The 23,291-nt window shown below is 49.6% G+C and overlaps 2 protein-coding genes across 2 annotated transcripts in view; one reads left to right on the top strand and one right to left on the bottom strand.

The window, feature by feature from the left end:
• Window positions 1-6,073: 6,073 nt before the first annotated feature.
• On the bottom strand, window positions 6,074-15,142 carry LOC129345329 (gonadotropin-releasing hormone II receptor-like). The gene is made up of 4 exons (XM_055002423.1): window positions 15,069-15,142; window positions 7,939-8,505; window positions 7,463-7,670; window positions 6,074-6,660 (listed from the first exon to the last, which is right to left on the bottom strand). Exons 2-4 carry the CDS (start codon window positions 8,473-8,475, stop codon window positions 6,200-6,202), a joined length of 1,206 nt encoding a protein of 401 aa, XP_054858398.1. The 5' UTR covers window positions 8,476-8,505; window positions 15,069-15,142; the 3' UTR covers window positions 6,074-6,199.
• Window positions 15,077-23,291, top strand: part of AP1M2 (adaptor related protein complex 1 subunit mu 2) — a 27,681-nt gene continuing 19,466 nt past the window's right edge. Inside the window, exons 1-3 of the mRNA XM_055002422.1 lie at window positions 15,077-15,217; window positions 17,642-17,798; window positions 21,439-21,506. Coding sequence (XP_054858397.1) covers window positions 15,176-15,217; window positions 17,642-17,798; window positions 21,439-21,506 — 267 coding nt within the window. The 5' untranslated portion in view covers window positions 15,077-15,175. The remainder of the gene's footprint in view (window positions 15,218-17,641; window positions 17,799-21,438; window positions 21,507-23,291) is intronic.

Genomic DNA, 23,291 nt, shown 5'->3' with positions numbered 1-23,291 from the left:
ATTGCCCCTGAGCCCTCCTCGTGGAATCCATTGGGCTGCTCCTTACACTGAGAAGCTGAGGGGGACGAAACACACAGGGTGAGATCTCACCATCTCCACACACAGGTGAGAGCACGTCAGCCAGCCACGGAAGAGATGAAGAGGGCAAGCATTCTTACTTGGCAGTGCCAACGTGGTCTGTGGGCACCATCCAGCAGAGCTGTCCAGGGCAGTCCATGGGCTACACTGGCCCCAATGAGGTCCCTGCTACAGAGATACCGTGCCTCTACCTTTCCCAAAAGTGGGGCTGGGGGGATTTTGTTTGGCACTGTGACCAATATGATGTGGCATTCCACAAGGTTCTGTTCTCCCCCCTCTATATAGTGTCTACAGGAAACCATTGGGAAAGGTCACCAGAGATTTAGAGTGACATGTCACTGACAGGCAGACATACCTCTCATTTCCTTTTCATCCCAATTAAGTGATCTGCTGAATCAGTCCTGGACAAGGTAACAGGATAGATGAGGGCCAATGAAATGAAGCTGAGTCCAGACAAAGCTCAGGTGTGGTTGGTTGAAACAAATACGGACTGCAGACTTATGAGACAGCCTGCTCTAGATGGGGTTGTACTTCCACACACACAAAAATGGTTTTCACCTTTGGGGTGCAGTTTGGTCTGGATCTATGGCTCAGTGTCCAGGTCTCAACTGTAATGGGAGGCACCCATAACCAGCGTTATCTAGTTTGCCAGGTGTGATTACGTTACGTCCATGTTGGACTACTGTAATTATTGCTGTGTAGGGCTGCCCTTGAAGACAGTTTGGAAACTGCAACCAGCAATCTTGCTGCTGTCTGAGGGGGGCGGGCGGGGTGGTACAGTGCAATTGCTATGTTTGCTTCATGTTAGAGATCAAGTGTTTTAGGTAGCCAATGAAACCCTAAGCTTAGGGCCAAGCTAGAAGTGACGAATTACACTTGAATGGCAAGTGAACAGACTCATGTGTATTCCTCCCTGTTCACTACGTGATTCAGTGGAGCGCAAGTGAACAGGGAGGAATACACGGGAGTCTGTTCACTTGCCATTCAAGTGTAATTCGTTACTACTAGCTTGGCCCTTAGGCTGGAGTAACTCCGCTTAAGATTTCTCTGTGGGTGGGGCACCTGAGGCACCGATGCTGGGGTCTTTGGCTGCGGCTGAAACATAGCTATCACTGCAATTCCCCAACTGCTAACAAAAGTGAAATCCAGAAGAATGGGAAAGGGCCTCATTTTCCCTCCCTCTTGTCCTCCCAAGGAAGACAAGGCCAAGTGAAGCCAGGCCTCCACACACACTCCTTCTTCTGCCGCACCACAAAATAATGGGGAATGTCAGGAAGGAAAAAGCACTCCCGGAGGTACTGAGGGACCCACAGGGCACCTCGAGTTGTGCCAAGGAACAAACCAGTTCAAGACACACCAACATAGCACAAAGCAGGCAACAACATTTTGTACCAGTTTCCAGTTATCATCAAGGGCAGCCCCATGAAGAGAACAGAGAGTAGCCTAAAGCAAAGTACCCAGTGTCCTTGTCCAGAGTTGAGAAAAGGCACCGTAAGCCACAGCAGCTGTGTAAGTTTCCACTAATCCTGCTGAGCCCAGAAGTATCACCAGAGTGCATTTCTGATTTGTAACGCTGCTCAGAGCAGAATTTTCCCGGTGACCTGACCCCCCGTCCAGCTCATTCCTCCCACGGACATGCGCGCCGGGAACATCACAGGCCATGGTGTCCTTTGGTTAGTTCAGCTTACGGATGACATTGAACACTTCCTGAGCTGGGCTGACTCCCCCCAGTAGCATCATGTAGGAACAAAGTAGAATTCCGTGGTGGCTTATTCCAGTGGGGCAGAATGAGGCTCTAGACCCTCATATCTAAAGAGACCCCCACGGGTAAACAGAAGCAGGAAAACGGGATAAGAATCCCCCATGGGAAAACAGTGATCCACATCTAATTCAGTATAGATACAATAAATCTTTTATAAAGTGCAAAAGTGCTCAATTGTGAAATCCAATAAATACCCATTCATAAATAGCAATAAATACTATACTTCACATAAACATCACCTCTCGGCACAATAGTAAATAAACACATCTAGTATCACAGTTATGAAAATACAAGTCCCGCAGATTATCCAGTGGGATGAAAAGATTGCTGGAAAAGAAAGCATTTAACAGCAATCTTTTCTTCCCGCTGGATGAATTGAGGGGCTTCTGTTTTCATAACTGTGATACTAGATGAAGAAAAGAGCAAGAGTCCAGTAGCACCTACAAGACTTAACAAAATTTGTGATAGGGTATGAGTTTTCGTAAGTCACAGCTCACTTCTTCAGATACCAAGAATCTAGTAGCACCTAGAAGATTAACAAAATTTGTGGTAGGGTATGATCTTTTGTGAATCACAGCTCACTTCTTCAGATACCAAGAATCTAGTAGCACCTAGAAGATTAACAAAATTTGTGGTAGGGTATGAGCTTTTGTGAGTCACAGCTCACTTCTTCAGACACCAAGAGTCTGGTAGTACCTAGAAGACTTAACGAAAGTTGTGGTAGAGTATGATCTTTTGTGAATCACAGCTTACTTCTTCAGATACTTCTGGTGATATTAGATATATTTATTGACTATTGTGCTGAGAGGTGATGTTTATGTGTAGTATTTACTGTTATTTATGAATGGGTATTTATTAGATTGCACAACTGAGCACTCGGCACTTTATCAACGATTTATTGTATCTATACTGAATTAGACGTGAATCATTGCTTTCCCACGGGGGATTCTTATCCTATTGTCCTGGTTCTGTTCTCTGGACCCACCTTCTGGCCCCTCCCCTCCAGAAGGAAACACAAACACAAACACAAAGGCAACTGATGGGGATGAACCCCACCCAAGTGTCCTGCAGGACTGCCAGTGTTGCGCTCCACCACCCAGTCTCTCTCTCAGTGCAGGTCATCCACCAGGGATGCACAAAAAAGCAACAGCAGCTATTACACAGAAGGGCATGATCCTGAAATGTTCCCACACACACACACACACACACACACTCGCCAGTGTGGCCAAGGAGAAAAGAGCTTAGCCAAGGGACACCAAGATCTGCCCTGGAGCCTGACCACCTGCCCAAATGTCACAAGACGGTGAGTTCCTCACCAAGGCCAGCGGCAGGGCAGGTGCTGCAGCCTTGCCAATAGCACACAGGGGAGAGGGACATTCGGTGATCCAACTGAGAGCCACGTGCCAAGGTTGTTGGCACCTTGCCCCTGCCCCCTGTGACGGGCACACCAGGGGGTCCCAAGCAGGCTGTTTAGGGCTGCAGGGGTGCAAACGCCATCCCCTAGAGGTGGAACTGGAGCATGGCCTTCATCACAGGCCAAAAAGATATTACAACCTGTCCGGGGTCAGCAGCCCAGCCCCCGGACTTGCTGACAGACAGCGGCAGGGGGCAGCCGGGAGACAGCAGTTCAGCCGCTCTGTCTGGCAAACAGAGCCAGAACCTGCCTACTCCAGGGGGAAGGGGTGAAAGGCCAAAGCCTCAGAAGGCTGGAGGGAGCAGGGAGAAGCCAGCTAGTCCCACCCACCATGGGGGAGAGAGGGGGCTAAGCAGGCTAGAGGAAAAGGGCCAAGGCAAGGGGAATAGGGACACAGCAACAACCCAAACAGAGCCCTTACCTTCCAAGGAGGAGAAGCAGCCACTACAGCCCAGAGCCACACCCTGGCTAGAGGACAGCAGCCTGGCTCAGGAGGTGCTAGGAGCCAAGCCCCTCCAGGTGGAGCTGCCACAGGCATTCTGGGGGAGGAGATGGGTAGCCCCTCCCGGCATCAATGAACAGACAGCACAGAAGCTGGCCAGGGCAGCTCCTCGCGAGCAAGGCCAGGCAGGCTCAGCAGCACAGAAGCTGGCCAGGGCAGCTCCTCGTGAGCAAGGCCAGGCAGGCTCAGCAGCACAGAAGCCGGCTGGGGCAGCTCCTCGTGAGCAAGGCCAAGGAGACCTCAGCTGGGGATGGCTCGCATTCAACCCCACCCTGCCAGCAAGGCAAGGAAGCCAAGAAGGGATTAGTGGTAGGAGGGAAACACCTGAGGGAAGGCACAGCTGGGCCAAGTCAGGAGAGGGAACAAGCCAAGAAGGAGGGCGGGGCGGGGAAAGGAAGCTCTATATAAGGTGGCTAGGAAGAGCTCTGAGGTGGTGGGTGTGAGTGAGGAGTGATGATGTGGAGTGAGAGCAGTAGGATGCAAGGGTGGAGGTGAGTTCTGGAAGGAGGAGATGAAGGAGGATGCAGAGGGTAAGCAGGCCAGGTTGAGCAGGCCAGCGAGTGGACTGAGAGGGAGTCTGGGTGAGGTATACTGCCCCTCCTTCCACAGAGCAGGGTCCTGCAGAGTCCCTGGCCCCTCTGTGATGTCAGGAGCAGACCGCCCAGTGCCACGCCCAGTGGCAGCCGCGGCAAGCCCTGACACAACCGATCTTCCGATCTCCCTTTAAAAAGAATCTTCCACCATGGAAAGACTCTGAAGCAGTGCTGGTTCTGGAGTAAGCAGCAGAGGCCAGCCAGAGGGAGCAGAGTGTCATGTCTGTCACCCATCCATGCCATTATTTTTCAGCTGGTGGGTTGCCATGAACCATTATTCTGTGCTGAACCACTGTTCTATGCTGTGCCTTGATATCATACTGCTGATGCCTTTTATTCACAGGCCTGCTGTATCCAGAGTGCCTTATCTCTTGTGCTTTGAAGCTCGGTGTCTCTGACCTTGCAAACCTGCTAGTTCTCAGGGGGAAGAAGAATACCGTGTTTCATTCTTAATCTATTGCCTCTCTCCTGTCTAGACGAAGCATGTAAACTATTTAGGGAGTTCTCAGGTCTGCTTCCAGTTATGTTTTCCTGTTGGGAGGGGGGATATGTACTTGGCACCTATATGAACCATAGTTTTACAGATCTTGTTATTCCTGTCAACCTTCTGATCAACCTGTGAACATGATTTGATTCCTTGAATAAAGCCTTTTCAACCAAGACCATGGAGTGCTTGCTGTGAGGGTACAGGGATCTATCTGCCATAGCCTGTCATCCATAGACCTGACACAGAGCTGAGAAGCTGAGCCACAGGGCCTGTTTCATGTCCACTTTCAGCCAGGCCTCCAAGGGAAGGAGGAGCCAGCATCATGTGCAGGAGGGCTGCTGCTAAGGCAGGAGGGCCCCTTGGTGGCTGTGCTGTCCCTTCCGAGTTCATGTTGGACATGGATGGAGGAGCTCTCAATACCTACTGAGCCACTGGGTGATCTTCAACCAATCACTGCCTCTTAGCCTAACCTACCTCACAGGGCTGTTGTTGGGAAGCCATGTATCTCTCCTCGAGCTCTGTGGAGGAAATGCAGGAATAACCGGGAGCCTAGCAGATACTCAGGCGAGGAGCACAGCAAAAGGAGGCATGCTTTCTGCTACTCTCGGCCACCCCCTTTCCCTTGCTCTAGAGACTGGTTTTTTTAATCTTGTATTTTAATTAATAAACATTCATGAAAAGTTGGTATTGCATAGGCCTGGGCCACACCATAAATCTGGCATGCTGTTCTTCTGCAGAAGGGCGGGGGGTGGGGGGTCACCTGGTTCGCCTATGACCCGGCTACGGCATTGCGGCTTCCTGGCACACCTTCCTACTTAGCCCAAACAGCAAAAGCAGCACAGCAGATGCAGGAAGGATTTTGGGGTAGCCGCCGCTGATGGGATGGGGGGAGCCACAGTTCTTTCTACCCCTGGAAGACACTCCAGAGGACCTGCCCCCCCCCCACCTTAGCAGCAAATTAAATGGGGACGCATCAAAAATGTGCCTGAAAAAGCTAGAAAAGCCATTTCCTACTCCTGGCTCATTGGAAAGGAGAAATAAGTCTGCACGTTCACAAGAGACCTACTTGTTTATTACGACTACATGCTTCTCAGGGCGTGGCCCTGATGCTGACAACATGCTATGAGCCTCGTTCAAAGGATGCTCAGGCTTTCGCTCTTAAGCTGCAGCGGCTGTATCCTCATACACTTCTGGACGGCGATTGGCATACCGCACCTACATGGCACTCTCCAGCCCAAGGTATGGACCCTCAAGTCTCCGTTTCCTCAGGGGGCACAGCATGTGATGCCAAGATGGAGAGCTTGGAGGAGTAAGGTCCTGGCATGGAGTGGCCCAGGCAAGAAGCCCCAGCTGTCAGTCTGTCTCACAAGCAGCTGCCATGAATCGGGCCCTTGGTCCAGACACTTGGGGGCCTGGCCGCCTCCACGAGGCCAAGATGGGATGTCCCCCGTCTGTCACAAACGGTGGAAGCTGAGCAGTGGAAGGAGCCCGTGACGGAGGACGAAGGTTGAGGCTGTAGCCCTGGTCCATCTTCTGCACAGCAGCCCCGCAGCCTCCAGGGCCAGGGCATGGTGAAGAGGCCGTAGATTACAGGATCCAGGCAGGCATTGAGCAGGCCAAAGATGAAGAGGAGGTGGGCGAGTGAATGGGACACCTGGGACTCCATCGCTGCTGGCCAGAACCAGTACCAGAGACCCAGCAAGTAGTAGGGAGTCCAGCAGACCACAAAAGAGCACACAATAGCCACGCTGAGGCGCAGCATACGCAACCGAGCTTGTGGAATGGGGTTGCGCGACCGACGCAAAGGCAGCTCCATAGCAGACACTGAAACGACAAAGGACGGAGGTGGACCAGGATGCAGACAGATGAACAAAGCCTCATTGACCCAGAAGGAAGGAGACAGCTGCACGGACCTTCTGGTCATAGACTGGACAGAGACACACCTGCCTTCTGCGGCTGACCTGCCAGGACTTCTGCAGCCACTAGGAAGTACTACAAGAGGTAAGCCAACCCAAAGGGGATCAGCCCCTGCAGGGTCCTCCCCTCCCAAATCCCCAACAAATAGGGGCCCAAGTTTCTCTCTGTTGCCCTTCCACATCAAAAGCGGGCAGGAAGAGATCACCCAAAGACTCCCCCGGCCATAAGAGCTGTGACACAGGTTTAGATTGAAGGTCAGGTCTTTGAAACAGGCAGGGGAGACTGGAAGGCAGCCACGCCCCGTTGGCTGCTTTTGCTAATTGGGGCTATAATACTCTGATTGGGGAGGGAGATTCCATTTTTAGTTACCAGAATTGCTACATTCTTCATAGCGATGGAGAGTGACGTCAAGCCACAGTTGACTTATGGCAAACCTTGGTGGGGTTCTCACAGCAAGAGACGAACAGAGGTGGTTTGCTATCACCTGCCTCTGCATCCCTGGTCTTTGTTGGAGGTCTCCCATCCCATTACTAACCACGGCCAACCCTGCTTAGCTTCTGAGCTCTGACCAGATCAGGGTCTCCTGGCCTATCCAGAACTCTCCATAACCTTTCACAAAAGCCATCCAAACACCCTGTGGCTACGAGCTGCATGGGCCCTTCAGGCTCTGCCCCCCCCCGCGCCCTTTTGGTCTCCCTTGGGAACTCACGGGTGCTTGTGGATCCGGTGCGGTAGAAGATCTCCAGCAGGATCCTTGAGTAGCAGGACAGCATGATGAGCAGGGGGAGCAGGAAGAGGCAGGAGAAGGTGAGCATGTTGTAGGCCGTCTCGTGCCAGCGCTGGGCAAAGGATCCCCGGGTGGTGCACTGGGTGAAGTTCTGAGGGGCGCTGATGGTGATTGTGTGGAAGAGGAACAGCTGTGGGGACAATGACATGGCAGGGGGGAGATATGGAACAGCTCCTCCTGCAGCTCAGCCTTCCACAAAGGAAAGGGGATTGCATTGGATATCCATCTTGTCCTGGGATATCCAGGCTTGACGGCCACCCTCTCATCCTTGCTTTTGACATTCCCGGCTAGAAGACCCTGCAAAGCTTTTGGGACCCCTTCCCCTTGCCACATGCCCTGTGCTGCCCAGATGCTACCAGTGGGCAGGGCTCGTTCTCCCCAGAGGGTGTCCAAAGTACCTGAGGAACGGAGAGCGCCACGCTTAGGAGCCACGCAGCTTGCAGCAAGACCTGGCTCCTCTGCCCAGCCTCTGCAAAGGCCAGCGGGTGCAAGATGGCGCCTTGGCGGTCCAGGCTGATGAGGGCCGTGACAAAAGCCGAGGCGTACATCGCCAGGAGTTTAAGGAACATGAGCAGCCGGCAAGCCATATCCCCCGCCCGCCACTGCACGGTGATGTTCCAGGCGGCATCCAGTGGCATCACCACCAGGGCGACCAGCAGATCTGCCCCTGCCAAGTGCAGGAGCAGGACACGGGCATGGGAGCGCTTGGCATGACTCCTCCCCACGCCGGCCCACAGGACAGCCACGTTGCAGGCAGTGGAGAAGACGCACAGCAGCAGAGTGATCACCACGCGGGCCTGGGCTGCGGCTGAAAAGGTGGGCAGCGCCAGCGCCTCCTCCTGGCTGCAGTTGGCTGGGGCAACCCCCACCAGGGGGAAGAGGCTCTCCCAGGGCACCGGGCCATCTACCATACTGGTATTCATCTCTGGGACCATCACGGACGACCCAAGACCACCAGCTGCCTCCTGAGGAGAAGGTAAAGAAGATACAGCTGAGCTACAGTGGGCGGCACGTGAATAGACATTCTGTCAAGGCACCCTCGAGAAGGAACATGACTGTCTGCCAGGTGCCACCTGCCTGCTCTTCTCCTTTTTTCCAGCAACAGACTTCCTCAGCCACCCCCTCCAGGTGGATGGCAAGCAGCCTCCCCTCCTCTCTCCCCACCTGTTGTTTGGGATGCCCACCGGTATCAGGAGCCGCTTCTTCCCGAGCCGTGTCACCTCTCTGTGCCAGTCACCACGCTGTGCCTCCCAGCTGGTCCCTCTTCTCTCCTTCAGCTCTGCCAGCCTTGGGAAGCTGGGAGGGGTGTGGGAGGGAAGGCCAGGTCTCAGGTCTCTAGCACCTGCCCCGGCTCAGCAGAGCGACACCCTTGGCAGAGGCACACGTGCTGGCCCTGGAACGCTGCCTCCCACTCACAAGCACAGCCAGCCGCTGCGCTGGCATGCTCACAAATTCAGCAGCACATTTCTAAACGTTGCACATTTTTCGTATTTGAATGAATAGATTGCAGGCTGCCGGTTTCCACTTCAGATACGAACTGAAATGGCGTGTTGTTAAACATCTCAAGCCCCCCCCCTTCTGTGCCTGGGAGTAGCCCTGAGATTTTCTGTCACTCTCCTGAGCATCTTTTGGCATGAGTGCTGAAAGCTGGCAAGCAGAGCAGCTGGTGACGCTTGGAAAGAGTGTGCCACTGGTTTCAGATAGTCAGAGGCCAAAGGAGCACGAAAGTGTTGTCAATTAAAAGAAAACATTCTGCCTAATGTAGGCCAGCCAATTAGCTCTGCAGCCCTGCTCCTTTCGTATAGCAACACTTGGGTTTCCCCTCTTCCTCCTCTGCTTCTGTTCTGGAGAACAAGATGGGTCTCCAGCTTGCCAGAGAGACAAGATGGTTCTATAACCCTGCAGCCAATCAGGGCCAAGCTACAAGTGATGAACGACACTTGAAAGGCAAGTGAACAGACTCACATGTATTCCTCCCTGCTCACTTGCCCTCCGCTTGCCCTCCACTCAATCGCTACGTGGAGGGCAAGCGGAGGGCAAGTGAACAGGGAGGAATACATGTGAGTCTGTTCACTTGCCGTTCAAGTGTCCTTCGTCACTTGTAGCTTGGCCCTTAGGCAGCTTGGCTTAAAGGAGAGAGACCAGCCAGCCAAATCACATTTTGACCGTCTTCATCTGCTCATCTGCAAATGTTTAGATGAATGAGAACTTCTGATAGCATTCTGCTCCGGTGCACCCAACCCTGTGAACAATGCCAGAGTCCATGAGAAAGATCTGGTGGCAAGTTGATATTTTTTTTTAAATACTTTTTATTTTATTAATAAGATAAAAAGCCCAATAAAGGAGTAAAGAAACGAGAAAGAAAAAGGAATACAGAAAAAGAAAAAAAGAACAAAAAAATAAAGGAAAAAAAATAAGACATGGTTGTTGTGGATTTTCCGGGCTGTATAGCCGTGGTCTTGGCATTGGCCGTCGTCACACGGGCATCTCTTCCGTTAAATTTACAGCATATAGCGTCCTACTGTTATCGGCACAGTAACGTTTCTTTGGGTCACCTAACGGCTCTTCGCGCCACCAGCTGTCCACACCGAAGCACTCTGTTCTGTTCTCTCTAACTGCGCAGAAGCAGCTCCCCCCCTTTTTTATTATTCTGGCGTTTAATTCCGCTATAACGGAATAACAGCATATAAACATCCCGTTAGAGCAAAACATTACGACCCTTTTGTTTTTCCAACGTTGAAATTATATAAATAGCCCTTTGCCCGCAGAAAACTCCCTGTCTGGCATGATCCCCATCGCTGAAGACTCTGCCATGGCGATTGAGTCATTTTTACTTCAGCAGAAAGTTTGCATTGTGTTATGTCGTTATGGCGTTATAAGGACATAATAAAATAAAAAAAAGGGGAGTCGCAGGAAGAAATGGATTCTGGGATTGAAGGGAAGGCATAGGGCGTTGCGAGGCGAAATACATCGATGTGAGGCATTCACACTGAGGCACAAAATAGCGCGACTATCAAGCACAAAGCAGAAGAGGGAAAATCGCTACAGTGTTGGAATAAGGTGGGTGTTTGCCGGGAAATAGCGCCATTTTAGCGCTAAATAAAAGCCCGTGTGACCACGGCCATTGTAGTTCCTGACGTTTCGCCAGCAGCTGGGACTGGTATCTTCAGAGGTGTAGCACCAAAAGACAGAGATCTCTCAGTGTCACACCCTGTGGTGCTACACCTCTGAAGATACCAGTCCCAGCTGCTGGCGAAACGTCAGGAACTACAATGCCAAGACCACGGCTATACAGCCCGGAAAATCCACACTAACCATGGTTCTCCGGCTGTGAAAGCCTTCGACAAAAAAAAAAGACATATTACATTTTCCATTTTTCTCTACAACACCTATCATACCTTTACAAACGTTATACTTGTAGTTTTAATACCTCCAAAATTTACCTTTTCAGTACTGCCCCCCTTCTATTTATTTTTCCCAAATTTATCTTCTTAAAGATCAGATCCACAAATCATCAATTCATTTTTTCTCATCTCATGCAGAAAGTCAATAAGGGGTTTCCAGTTAACCATAAAGGTAGACAATGTTTTATCTCTGATCCGAGCTGTAAGCTTAGCCATCTCCGCTAACTCCACCATTTTCACCATCCAGTCATCCATTGAAGGCAATACTGTACTTTTCCATGTTTGTGCATATAAAAGCCTAGCCACTGTTGTCATATGATACCATGATACCATAGGATACCATGGCCATTTTCACACGACCTTATTTTAGCGCCACAGTATTGCAATTGTTCCGCTCAGGGGTCATTTAGTAGAAAAAGAGCTGGAGGAACTCATTCGCATAACTCATTAGCATATGCCACAGCTCTTGCCATCACCGGAAGTGTGTCATTAGTATAACTGATTTGCATATGCCACACACCCTGACATCACCTAACCTGGTTGTTTTGGACCCAATCCTGGCCATTCAGCACCGAAATTGGGCCCAAAATGGCAAAAAGGGGCTGGAAATGGCCGAAAAGGGGCCCAAAATAGTCTGGATTGGGCCACTGCTGAGTGGGAGAGTGACCCACCACCTGTCAGAGGCCCAATTCGGGCCGTTTCAGCCCCAATCCAGGCTGAAATGGGCCCAAAATGGCTGAGAGTCAGGTGGGCGGGGCCACCTGACATGTGACCTCTTTGGGGAACTGCCGGAACTGCGTTCCTGCACATTCCCCCTCAAAATAAGCCCTGGTTTCACTATACTCACTATACACATCCTTGTAATTCACCCATGAAAAACTCGTCATTGTTTATTCTACTATGTAACACGTTTTCAGCGCTTTTTTCGCCTGCATGAGAATGCTTGGAAACGCTTCTTCAGAGTATGCCCTTTCAACCCCTCCTCCTTCCTCGGTTCCTGCTCCCTAGGAAGAGATTTTCCTGCCCACGACCAGGACTCCAGGTGACAGTTATGTCTAATTTTTTTTAAAAGGACACTTTTGTTGTGCTATTGCGATGTCTTGTTTAAAAGGAACCAGCCGCACTAATAGCCAGCTTTTAAAAACCAAGGACATTATATGTTTAATGTTAAAGTTATGCTTTGCAAATAACGGAACACCCCTAAACTATTGGATTAAAAAAAGATTATAGTGACAGCACAATCGCGCAAATTCATTGAAAAAATTTGAGTGGGAACATAATGGCTGGCAGTGGTTTACTGAGCATGCGTGCGTCATTTTGAGATCACTGATTCCTAAGCAGGGCTTTTTTTCTGGGAAAAGAGGTGGTGGAACTCAGTGGGTTGCCAGCACAGGGGGCAACTCTTGGCGGGAGGTAGTGCCCCTGGTACCACGTGTGCGCGCAAAGGGCACACATGCTCCCAAGGCCAATGACGTCACTTTGGGACAGCTGGAACAAGGGGGAGTTTTTAAAAGTTTAAATCGCCCTCGGAGAAAATGGTCACATGGTTGGTGGCCCTGCCCCCTGATCTCCAGACAGAAGGGAGTTTAGATTGCCCTCCGCGCTGCTGGCAACCTAAACTCCCCTCTGTCTGGAGATCAGGGGGCGGGGCCGCTGACCATGTCACTATTTTCAAGAGGTTCTGGAACTCCCTTCCACCGTGTTCCAGCTGAAAGAAAGCCCTGCTCCGAAGGGTCTCCCCACTGACGACCCTTGATCCACCAATGTCTTTTAAATAAATTGTCGGGCAAAAAATACAGCCTCACCAGGCTACCATTGGGGAGGAGAGGTTCAATGTTGCATATAGAAACAGCGATAAACCACAAATCTGGGTTCCTGTTTTTAAAAAAGCCAAAATGGGTGGGAAGATGCTTTTGTCAGCTGTGACGTGAGCTCATCTACCGTCCAGAATAGCGCTTTTTCTGCGTCCTGTGAACTTCTGGAATTACGACGCAGCCACATAAGTCAAGGCGATGTGAACAGTGAACAGTGAACATGATAGCGGAATCGCAACTAACGGTCTCGGTGCAAAAAAGCACTAAAATGTGTGAAAATGTGTGAGAATGGCCCCTGTGTCAAAACTGGAGATTGATGTATCCTGAATTGTGGGATGCTGAGAGCAACTGAGGCAATTGATTGAGACCCTGCCATCTGTCTCCTCTCAAGCATAGAGGCGAATCTAAATGATTGTTCCTTGGAACAGAGGGGCATGGAACTAACCAGAGGGGAGGTGATCCAGGAGTTAGTCCTAAGTAATGCTCATAACCTGGTGTGAGGTGTAGAGCTGGTTGTGATCACAATTCAGTGGAGTCCAACTTATATGTGAATGAAAGAATCCAACCAAAACCCAATTTCAAACATTTCATTTTGGAAGGCCAAAGTTCTAAAAAATTCATGGGGTGGTCAAAAGGAAATTTAGAGGGAAGGTAAGGAGGGTCTAATCCCTCCATATGAGGCTTGGATTTAAATCTTTAACAATGGAAACATGGACAGAATGTATATCACAGACTTGAAAGGGGCTGGCCAAATCTAAGAGCAGGAGGGAGCTGAAGTTGGTTCCCAGTTCCTAGTTCCTTATTCGCAGAGCAAAACACAAATATTGGGGGAAATTGAAAAGCCAAAATAAAGACTGTAGGAGCACATATCATACCCCTCTATATCCAGCAAACTCTGTCCTCTAAAGTGGACATAAACTGGGTCCTCCTCCAAAGCCCTGTTCTTGAGTTAACAGCTTCAAAGTAGGGTGGCCCCAGAACAAACCAATAAGCAGAAGGAGGGAATAATTGCACCCCAAAAAATCTTTGGATCACCCTAAATCATACAGCTCAGCAGTCCAGGGAATGTCCCCTACAAAAGGACATGTGCTGGGGCTGATCCAGACACAAGAGAGCTGTGGTTCTCGAAAGCTTATGCTACAATTATTATCCCTTTCTAAAATGTTTCCCACTGGTTTTTGATGATACTCGCATTTATTTAGTGCCCATTCCAGTGTGTTCCATGGTGTTCCAGGGGCTTTTTGGCAGGGAAAGGTTTAATAAAAGTGTTTTTTTTGTGGTATTAGCATTTAGTTATTGCCTGTTCCAGCCCATTCTGTGTTCTGGGAACTTTTTGGCAGGGAAAGGGTTAATAAAAGTGTGCCAGTTCAGTGTTTTTTCTTTTTAAATTCTTGTTCTCTCGTGTCTTTAATACTTCCCACTGGGTTTTTTTGGTACTGGCCTTTCTTTAGTGCCTATTCCGTCCTGTTTTGTGCTGTTCCGGAAGCATTTTCACAGGAAAGGGTTAATAAAAACAGAATATTTTCATGTTTTCATTTTTAATATATTGAACTTCTGTGTCATTAATGCTTCCCACTGGTTTTTTTGTGGTACTGGCCTTTCTTTAGTGCCTGCTCCGGCCTGTTTTGTGCTGTTCCTGGAACATTTTGGCAGAGAAAGGGTTAATAAAAGCATGCTATTTCCATGTTTTCATTTCTAAAATATTGTTCTCCGATGTCTTTAACATATCCCACTGTTCTTTCTAGTACCGCTATTTGTTTAATGCCCGTTCCTGCTTTTACCCTGTCCCCAATCGGTGACCTTAGTTTTAGTACGTCTGGAATTTTAGATCCAGAGGAGTTAGCCGTGTTAGTCTATAGTTGCAAAATAATAAAGAATCCAGTAGCACCTTTAAGACTAACCAATTTTATTGCAGCGTAAGCTTTCGAGAACCACAGCTCTCTTCGTCAGATGCATCTGACGAAGAGAGTTGTGGTTCCCGAAAGCTTACGCCGACGATGCATCTGACGAAGAGAGCTGTGGTTCTCAAAAGCTTATGCTACAATAAAGTTGGTTAGTCTTAAAGGTGCTGCTGGACTCTATTATTTTACCGAACTGCAGAGTTCCTCTCAGCCTGCGCGGAAAGCCTTCCCCTTGCCAATGAGCCAACTTCCTTCCGAGGAGACCAGAGGAGACCCGCTCCCTCCGACAGCCTTGCGCCCCGGCCGGCTCTCGAGTTTCCCACCGGCCTCTTCTGCTTGGGGCGCTCGCCTTGCCCGTCTCAAGGCGGCTCTCTCCACCTCCGGAGCTCTCCTCCCCTTTAAGGCTCACCTGTAGGCGCAGCTCCGGCACCTGGCTCAGGTGACGGGCGGGCGGCGGCGGGAGGAAGGCGGGGGCAGCGGCAGAGGAAGCGGCCCCGAGGAGGAAGCGGCGCCAGCATGTCCGCCTCGGCAGTCTTCATCCTTGACCTGAAAGGCAAGGTGAGGGCCGCCCCTCGACGGTGGGCAAGCGCCGCGAAGCGCCCGGCCGCGCCAAGTCTCCCGCCCCGGGGCTGCTGCCCGCCGGAGGCCTCCTTCCTCCCCGCCACCGCGAAGGCCCCGCGCTGGCCCAACGGGAGTGCCGGGGGGGGGGCGCCGACCAAGCCCCCGGTCCGGTCCGGATCGCGGAGCCCGGAGGGGCGCAGCGCTGCAGTGCCTCGCTGGGCCCGTCCCGGAGCTGCTCCGGGGGGATCGCCTGTCGAGGCCGGCTCTGGCTGGGGGCCGCCCGCAGAAGCTCGACGGCCGAGCGGCCCGCTGGTGCTTCTGCTGGGGGCGAGCTCAGCGGGAACCTGTTCGGCCAGCTGGGCCAGAGGGCCGGGGGCGGACGAGGGCAGGGACGAGCCGGCGAGGAAGGGAAGCCGAGGGAGGCGAGGCAGACGCTGGGCGAAGGAGACGAACTTTTCCGCCTCCTTCCGTCCATTTGGCTTTTCTTTCTTTCTTTCTTTCTTTCTTTCTTTCTTTCTTTCTTTCTTTCTTTCTTTCTTTCTTTCTTTCTTTCTTTCTTTCTTTCTTAGTGTCCTTGTTTTCTTCGCGGGGGGGGGGGCATAGTGTACAAAAATAAAAGTTGCCCAAGAAGGCTCTAGTTCAGATTTTCCCTCCCTCCTGATCTTTCTGTGTGGCCTTGAACAAGCAACACTTTTGCATGCCTCCCCCTGCTGTGATAATAACCTTTTTTCTTGCTGGCTGTTACTGATGTATGTTATGTGCCATCGAGTCGCCTCTGACCCATGGCGACCCTATGAATAAAAGACCTCCAAAACGACCTATCGTTAACAGACTGGCTCAGATCCTGCAAACTGGATGTCGTTTCTTTTATGGAGTCCAGCCACCTTGTTTTCGCTCTTCCTCTTTTCCTACTGCCTTCCACTTTTCTGAACATATTGACTTTTCCAGAGAATCTTCTCATGATGTGACCAAAGTACGATAACCTCGGTTCTGTTACTGATCATTGCAGATATTTCTCTGGGAGTGCCCTGAGGTGAGTGACGCCTGACACAGGTTGGACACTTGTCAGCTTCCCTCAAGTTTTGATGGGAAATGTAGGCGTCCTTGTCTTGCAGCTGTAATGGAGAGCCAAGCTGTAAAACCAGGATGCCTACATTTCCCATCAGAACTTGAGGGAAGCTGATAAGTGTCCCACCTGTGTCAGGCGTCACTTGTAGCTTGGCTCTCAATGCTATATAAATGCTATCAGGGCTTTTTTTCTGGGGAAAAAGGTGGTGGAACTCAGTGGGTTGCCAGCACAGGGGGCAACTCCTGGTGGGAGGTGGTGCCTCCAGTACCACATGCGCGCAAAGTGTGTGCACGCTCTCAGGACTGCACAGAGACATCACTTTAGGGAATTTTTTAAAGTTTAAATTGCCCTCTGCTATAATGGTCACATGGCTGGTGGCCCCGCCCCCTGATCTCCAGACAGAGGGCAATCTCATCTCCCCTCTGTCTTGAGATCAGGGGCGGGGCCACTGGCCATGTGACCATTTTCAGGAGGTGCCAGAACTCCCTTCCACTGCGTTCCAGCTGAAAAAAAGCCCTGAATGCTATTAAGAACAAGTTGAGTGCTCAAGAGTCTGACAAGCCCTTTGGATCTATGCTGTGATTTTGATGATCTCTGTTTTGTGCGTTTTCTTGTGTTCACAGAGTTTCTGGTGTGCGGAATTTTTTTTTCAAAATAAGGACAGGGTGGGGGGAAATGAAGGCTAAAACAACTGGGCTTTGTTGCTGGCTCTTTGGCAACTGGTGTGCACTTGGCCCAGGCCTTTTCTTTCTATTTCTTCAAAACAGCAGCTCTGCTTATGACTAAAGAAACAGAATTAAACACCTATTAAGATGGTTAACAAGTTGCTGGAGAGGAGCTCTTCTTAATTTGGGCTGAATGTAACGATTGGTGTGTGAAACCCAGAGCAGCTGGAATGCAACATTGACGATCCTCTGGGGAGAAAGTGGATGTGATAGCGGAAGGCTTTCCGTCACATCTACTGTCACCTTTTCAAGTGCTTCATTTCCCCCGTGCAAATTGTCCCTTTTTGCAGAGCTGTTGGCCCTGTGGGGGAAATGATACGGGTCCCTGCAGAGGGACCGGAAAGCTGTTGTTCCAGGGCTGGGGTTTTAAATGGTGCGGGGGTAGTTAAGTCCTTATCCCCAACACTGTGTGATCCAATCCAGGCCGCCGCCCCCAAAAAACAAAGCCCCTGTGGGGGTCTCATTATCACTATCGGATATCGTTTCACTCATTCTGGATAGTGTGCGGTGCGAGGACGAATGAGATAAAGATGCCATGTCGTCTAGCTGGAGCCTTGGCAAAAATGGGGTAAACTACATGCCACTGATACATACTCAACCTTGTGGAATTGCTTTCCCACCCTGCAGCCACTGATCAGTCGCAATTACAAGGGAGATGTGAACATGTCGGAGATCGATCATTTCATGCCGCTGCTGATGCAGAAGGAGGAAGAATGTGCCCTGACGCCCCTCCTGTCCCGTGGGAAGGTCCATTTTCTCTGGATCAAGCACAGCAACCTCTACTGTATCCTTTCTGTGCCATCTCTTGATTAGATGTGGGGCTGTGACTGGCATCAGCTCCAGAACATTTGTGTCAGGCCAATCTGTGGTTCCATTTTTGCCAGCCCTTGAAGGGTGCTTGTCAAATGAATGTTGGCTGCAAAGCTATTGCTTGGAAATAGATACCTTTATTTGATGTTCTCTTGCAAAATTATGTTTTTATGAGGACATTTAAAAAAGTATAATCTGTGCAAGAATTTTCAAATGGATTTCTTGCAATTATATGCTGTCAGTTGTTGGGTGGAGGCCTCTTCCCATATTGTCAGTGTTTCCATATGAAAACTATTATCTGTGTAGCTCGGGTGACTACTGCAAATACCTCCGTATTTGCCATGGCAACAGAATGTCCACATAGAAAATTCCCCTGCACTTTCTTTGCCTTACCCCTGAGTGGCTGCCATTTCCACATCACCCAGCCACTGAAGGCCTTTCCAGGTATTTTAAAGAATTGATAATAGCTATATCACCAGAGTAGTGTACTGTTATCACAATTTATTGCAACAATGTGCTAGTTCCCAGCTTTCTTTCTTGCATTTATTTCTTTTAAACAAAAGTAAGTCTGTGGTCCTTTGGTGGGATTATAAAGGGAAATGTACAGCCGGTACCACTTTCCTTGTAAGTAAACAACTAAAAGGACTAGGTATGTATCTTTAGAAAAATTGTTTATTTTTATTTATTTAAAACTATGCTGTTTGTATGCCACCTTTCCACCTAAATAGGTTTCCTATGGCAGCCAACATCAAACATTAAAGCATTTCAATTTGAAAACATTTAAATTTTGTGTTATGTGCTGTCAAGTTGCCTCTGACCGACGGCGACCCTATGAATGAAAGACCTCCAAAACGTCCTGTCATTAACAGACTTGCTCAGATCCTGCAAACTGGAGGACGTGGCTTCTTTTATTGAGTCAAGCCATCTCGTTTTTGGTCTCCCTCTTTTCCTACTGCCTTCCACTTTTCCTAGCATTATTGACTTTTCCAGAGAAATTGTATATGTATTTTGTACAGGGCTTTTTTTCTGGGAAAAGAGATGGTGGAACTCAGTGGGTTGCCCTCAGAGAAAATGGTCATACGGCTGGTGGCTCCGCCCCCTGATCTCCAGACAGAGGGGAGTTCAGATTGCCCTCCATGCTGCAGAGCGGCGCAAAGGGCAATCTCAACTCCCCTCTGTCTGGAGATCAGGGGGCGGGGCCACCAGCCATGTGACCATTTTCAAGAGGTTCCAGAACTCCGTTCCACCGCGTTCCAGCTGAAAAAAAGGCCAGATTTTATATATATAAAATACACACACACACATAAAACAGACAATAATTCAATGAAAAAATTGAATACAATACAAAATAGTATTGTACATACAAACATACAATACAAAATTGAATACAATACAATAATTCAATGAAAAATATAAACACACATGACCATGAAAGCTGAGTACTAGTACATTGTTGCAGTAGATCATTATAGTGTTGTAGTGCTATAGCTATTATTCTTTTGGTGTCGTGGTTAAGAGCGGCAAGACTCTAATCTGGAGATCCGGGTTTGATTCCCCACTCCTCCACTTGAAGCCAGCTGGGTGACCTTGGGTCAGTCACAGCTCTTGACCTCTTTCAGGGCCCTTGACCAGAGCTCTCTCAGCCCCACCCACCTCACAGGGTGATTGCCGTGAGGATAATAACACCTTTCGTAAACCACTCTGAGTTGTCTACATTAAGTTGTCCTGAAGGGCGATATATACATTGAAATGTTGTTGTTATTATTTTTAAAAAGCATTCCGTGTGTGTGTTGAGGGGTGGAGGTGGCTGCCACCTGTATTGTTGACAGGCCTAGAGAAAAAAAATAATTTAATATCTGCTTAATGTATAGAAATGGCTAGCTGCAGCGTTTTATAGAACAGAGGTAAATAAGCATCACCTGGTAAATAAGCCTCTATTAAAAGACCTTGAAAATTTTTTTTTCTCCAGACAGATGGCGACCCAAGCAACCACAGGGTCTGAGATAATATATATGATGTTGATGCAGGGGGACTGGGAAAATATATTAGGGTTGCATCGGAAGGAGGTCCCCATAGAGGGGTTGGGGTAGAGGGTAGCGTCATTAAGCCCACGCTGATCTATTCCTTGTTGGGGTTAGGGTGGAACTGCTCCTACGTTGCTTACACACCCTCACCCTTGGTTTTTAAGGGTTAGATGAGCAGTAATGTGGTAAAACGAGTGAGTGCTCCCCTAATAGTGGACTTCATAAATAGCTCCAGATATTTAAGAGGATTGGCATAGGGTCTGTTTGTTTAGAATTATGTCTCATTTTATGTAATGCTAGAGATGTTTGGAAACTCCCAGGGAAACAGGCCTGTGTTTGAGAATAGCTTTTCTGGTCCTCTGGGGCAGGCCCTGTGAGTGCGCAGAACGGAGCAGGTAGCTTTGAGGCTCTACAAAAACCCTGGAAAAAACACTTAGCTTGTGACAGAGCAACTGAAAATAAGGGTGGATGACATGGGACAATAGGAGGGAAAGAGCCTTTCAAGTCCAGTCTTCCTATCGTCCTCTATTCCTTGTCCACTTCTTCTGAATTTAGTTGTTATTCAAATATCCGGTGCTCCGAATAACTCCCGATAACTAAACCCTTTTGCGCAAATTATTTGGTCTGTAGACTTTGCACAGATCACAGCCTCTGCTTTCTGTGTTAGTTGAGATCCAAAGGAGTTAGCCGTGTTAGTCTGTAGTTGCAAAATAGTAAAGAGTCCAGTAGCACCTTTAAGACTAACCAACTTTATTGTAGCATAAGCTTTCGAGAATCACAGTTCTCATCTGATGAAGAGAGCTGTGGTTCTAGAAAGCTTATGCTACAATAAAGTTGGTTAGTCTTAAAGGTGCTACTGAACTCTTTACTGTGTTGGTTGAGAATCCCACAGCCAGTGGCTGCATGTGGCTGGTCTGGAGCAGGCCAAAGGCATCATTTAATATTGCCACAGGTGGAACCAGAGCCCTTGACCATGGCTAATAGGTAACTTTTTTTTTGAAGCCTGGGATCCAAATGTCCGTCACTTCAAAAAAGACATGTCCACATTATCAAGGAGGTCTGGACTCTTCCCCAGCCAACCTTTTAATTTTTATTTATTTATTATTTACATTATTTATAGTCCATCTTTCTCAACGAGGCTCGTTGCAGATGACACGGTGTGTCCATACGATCAGTGGCTCAGACATTCGATGACAATGCAATCGAGTATAGATTGCAGAAATTTGAAGGTGTACAGAAATCCAAATAGAAGGCCTGAAAACCATGCTCAAAGAAAGCACAAGCAATTAGACATAACATTTTAAACGATGCAGAAGTTACCCAGTATGTACACAGTAGTATAGTCCACAGTCTCTGTCTCTTTATCAAAACATCCCTCTGAATCATTTCCTTACCGTACAGCCCTCGTGGCTGTGTAAAACTGTCCTCCTGAATAACTCCTGCCCTCTCTGTGTGTTTCCTCCATGGCTTACCTCCATCTTCCTAGCCAGTATTAAAAGGGGAAGAGAAGGGTGTGGTGGTCTGTCGAAGTGTCCAGGGCAGTAGCTCAGGGGTCTCTTTCCTTATTCTTGCCCTTAACCTTCCCTGGAGTGGTGGCCCTCACTGCGAAGAATGCCAATGCCTCCCTGGTGTATTCTTTTCTCTACAAAGTGGTAGAGGTGAGTAGCCGTATTCAGACCTGCGGAGATCAATGGGGCACTGAGATGGGGGAAGTGCCTTCCTTCTGCTATCGAGCAGAGGCGAAGGAATGCTCTCCCATGTTTCCTGGGGCATTTTTCTTTTGCCTCAGAGTATCGTGATGTTACCGAGTATTCTCAACCCGGAGAAAAGTGTTGGGCCTCGCCACTTCAGCCCCCTTGACCTGATCTGGGGCTGTGGGGGAGGGAACTAACGTGCCTATCCGAGCATCCCGTCGGGCTAGGAAATCCAGCAGTTTGTGCAGAATCCAGGCCATTGTTCTTGAGCGTTTGTGCCTTGTGGCTGTAATGAGAAAGCCTCGGGATCACGAGGGTAGAGCCAAAGAGGAGCAAAGAGTGTGAAAAGAGGGGAGTGCTGATGGTTGAAGGACAGAGCCGATTTTGGATGTGGGTGGGGCTACTCACCTCCTGCCCATGTGCAGCAGTGGCTGTGGGAGACAAACAGGGCGTGTGAGTGTGTAGCTGTGCACATGGTTGCTCCTAGCTGCGGCTTATGCAAGACAGAAACATCTGGGAATTGCTGGCACCACCGCTTCGCCACCTCCCTTTGGGCAACTGCCAAGCCGTTGGCCAGGTCTCTTATGGCTGCCTCAGTGCCATTTACTTGCTCACCCACTGGTAACTGAGCCAGCAGCAGTGGCACGGAGCCACCACAGTTCACTCCCCTTCTGCCTATTTGTCTTTCTCATGACGGTGGGAGTGCCCCCATCTGCCATAACTCCTCAGGCTTAAACGGAAGCAAGTGGATCAAGATTTGCTTCTCTGCCAAAGGGCAGAGAAAGGAAAGCAGGACGAGGGGCCTGATACTGGACCCACAAGCACCTATGCGCACATGCTCTAAGAAAGGTCAAATCTGGATGGGGTGGATCTGCTGTTTAACTGAGGGCCAAGCTACAAGTAATGAATGACACTTGAACGGCAAATGAACAGACTCGAGTGTATTCCTCCCTGTTCACTTGCGCTCCACTTGCGCTCCACTCGATTGGAGGGCAAGTGGAGTGCAAGAGTGGAGGGCAAGTGGAGGGCAAGTGAACAGGGAGTAATGCACGCGAGTCTGTTCACTTGCCGTTCAAGTGTCATTTGTCACTTGTAGCTTGGCTCTGACATGGAAGTTTCCAGGTGGACTGCTGCACTAGAAAGTCTCAGGTGGTGAGGGGCAAGATCTACGTGCCAGCAACTTGGCCAGTGCTTCAGAGGCCAGTTGGCTGAGACCTGTCAATGGCCATGATGATTGGTCTTGGTTCACCCATCGCCGCTAGCTTGTGGGAGGAGCCAGTGCCCATTGTGGGTTGTCCCGAGTTGAGTGGTACTGTAGTGCCCGAGGGGCTTGCTCCAGGGCTGTTTTGACTTCCCAGTAGGCCTGTGTAATCCAGCCAATGCGGGGGGCCCTTCCTGGAGCCCCAGCAGCCACCCCGTGGTGTCAGTGCCCCTCTGAAGCTAGGGAGCTGCTGTTCCCCCTCATTCTTGTGGAGTAGGAATGACATGTTGCTTTCACTTGATTCAGACTAAAAGTGCATCTGTGAAAACATTTAGAGTGTAAGTCTTCCAGGGGCCAAGCAGGAGGGGATACTTCTTACTTGGCACTGCAGCTGGTCCCTAGAGCCAACTTGATATGTAAATAACCCACTCCATTCACTGTTCCCAATTCCTGACATTCACACAACACACTGGAAATTCTGCAGGAAAGATTCATTTAGGCAAAGCAGTCAAATGAAGTGTATACACACCAAATGTGCTAAGTTTATT

The sequence above is a fragment of the Eublepharis macularius genome, chromosome 18 (assembly GCF_028583425.1).
Source record: "Eublepharis macularius isolate TG4126 chromosome 18, MPM_Emac_v1.0, whole genome shotgun sequence".
Lineage (NCBI taxonomy): Eukaryota > Metazoa > Chordata > Lepidosauria > Squamata > Eublepharidae > Eublepharis > Eublepharis macularius.
The sequence above is the reverse complement of the archived record's forward strand: the minus strand, read 5'-3'. Positions and strand labels throughout refer to the sequence as shown.

Bases quoted from the DNA above. Each gene is read 5' to 3' on its own strand.
- LOC129345329 (XM_055002423.1), bottom strand. From the start codon at position 8,475: ATGGTCCCAGAGATGAATACCAGTATGGTAGATGGCCCGGTGCCCTGG. The intron at 7,671-7,938 runs GTACTTTGGACA...TTGTCCCCACAG, and splicing joins TGGCGCTCTCCGTTCCTCAG to CTGTTCCTCTTCCACACAAT. The intron at 6,661-7,462 runs GTGAGTTCCCAA...TTGTCGTTTCAG, and splicing joins CACCGGATCCACAAGCACCC to TGTCTGCTATGGAGCTGCCT.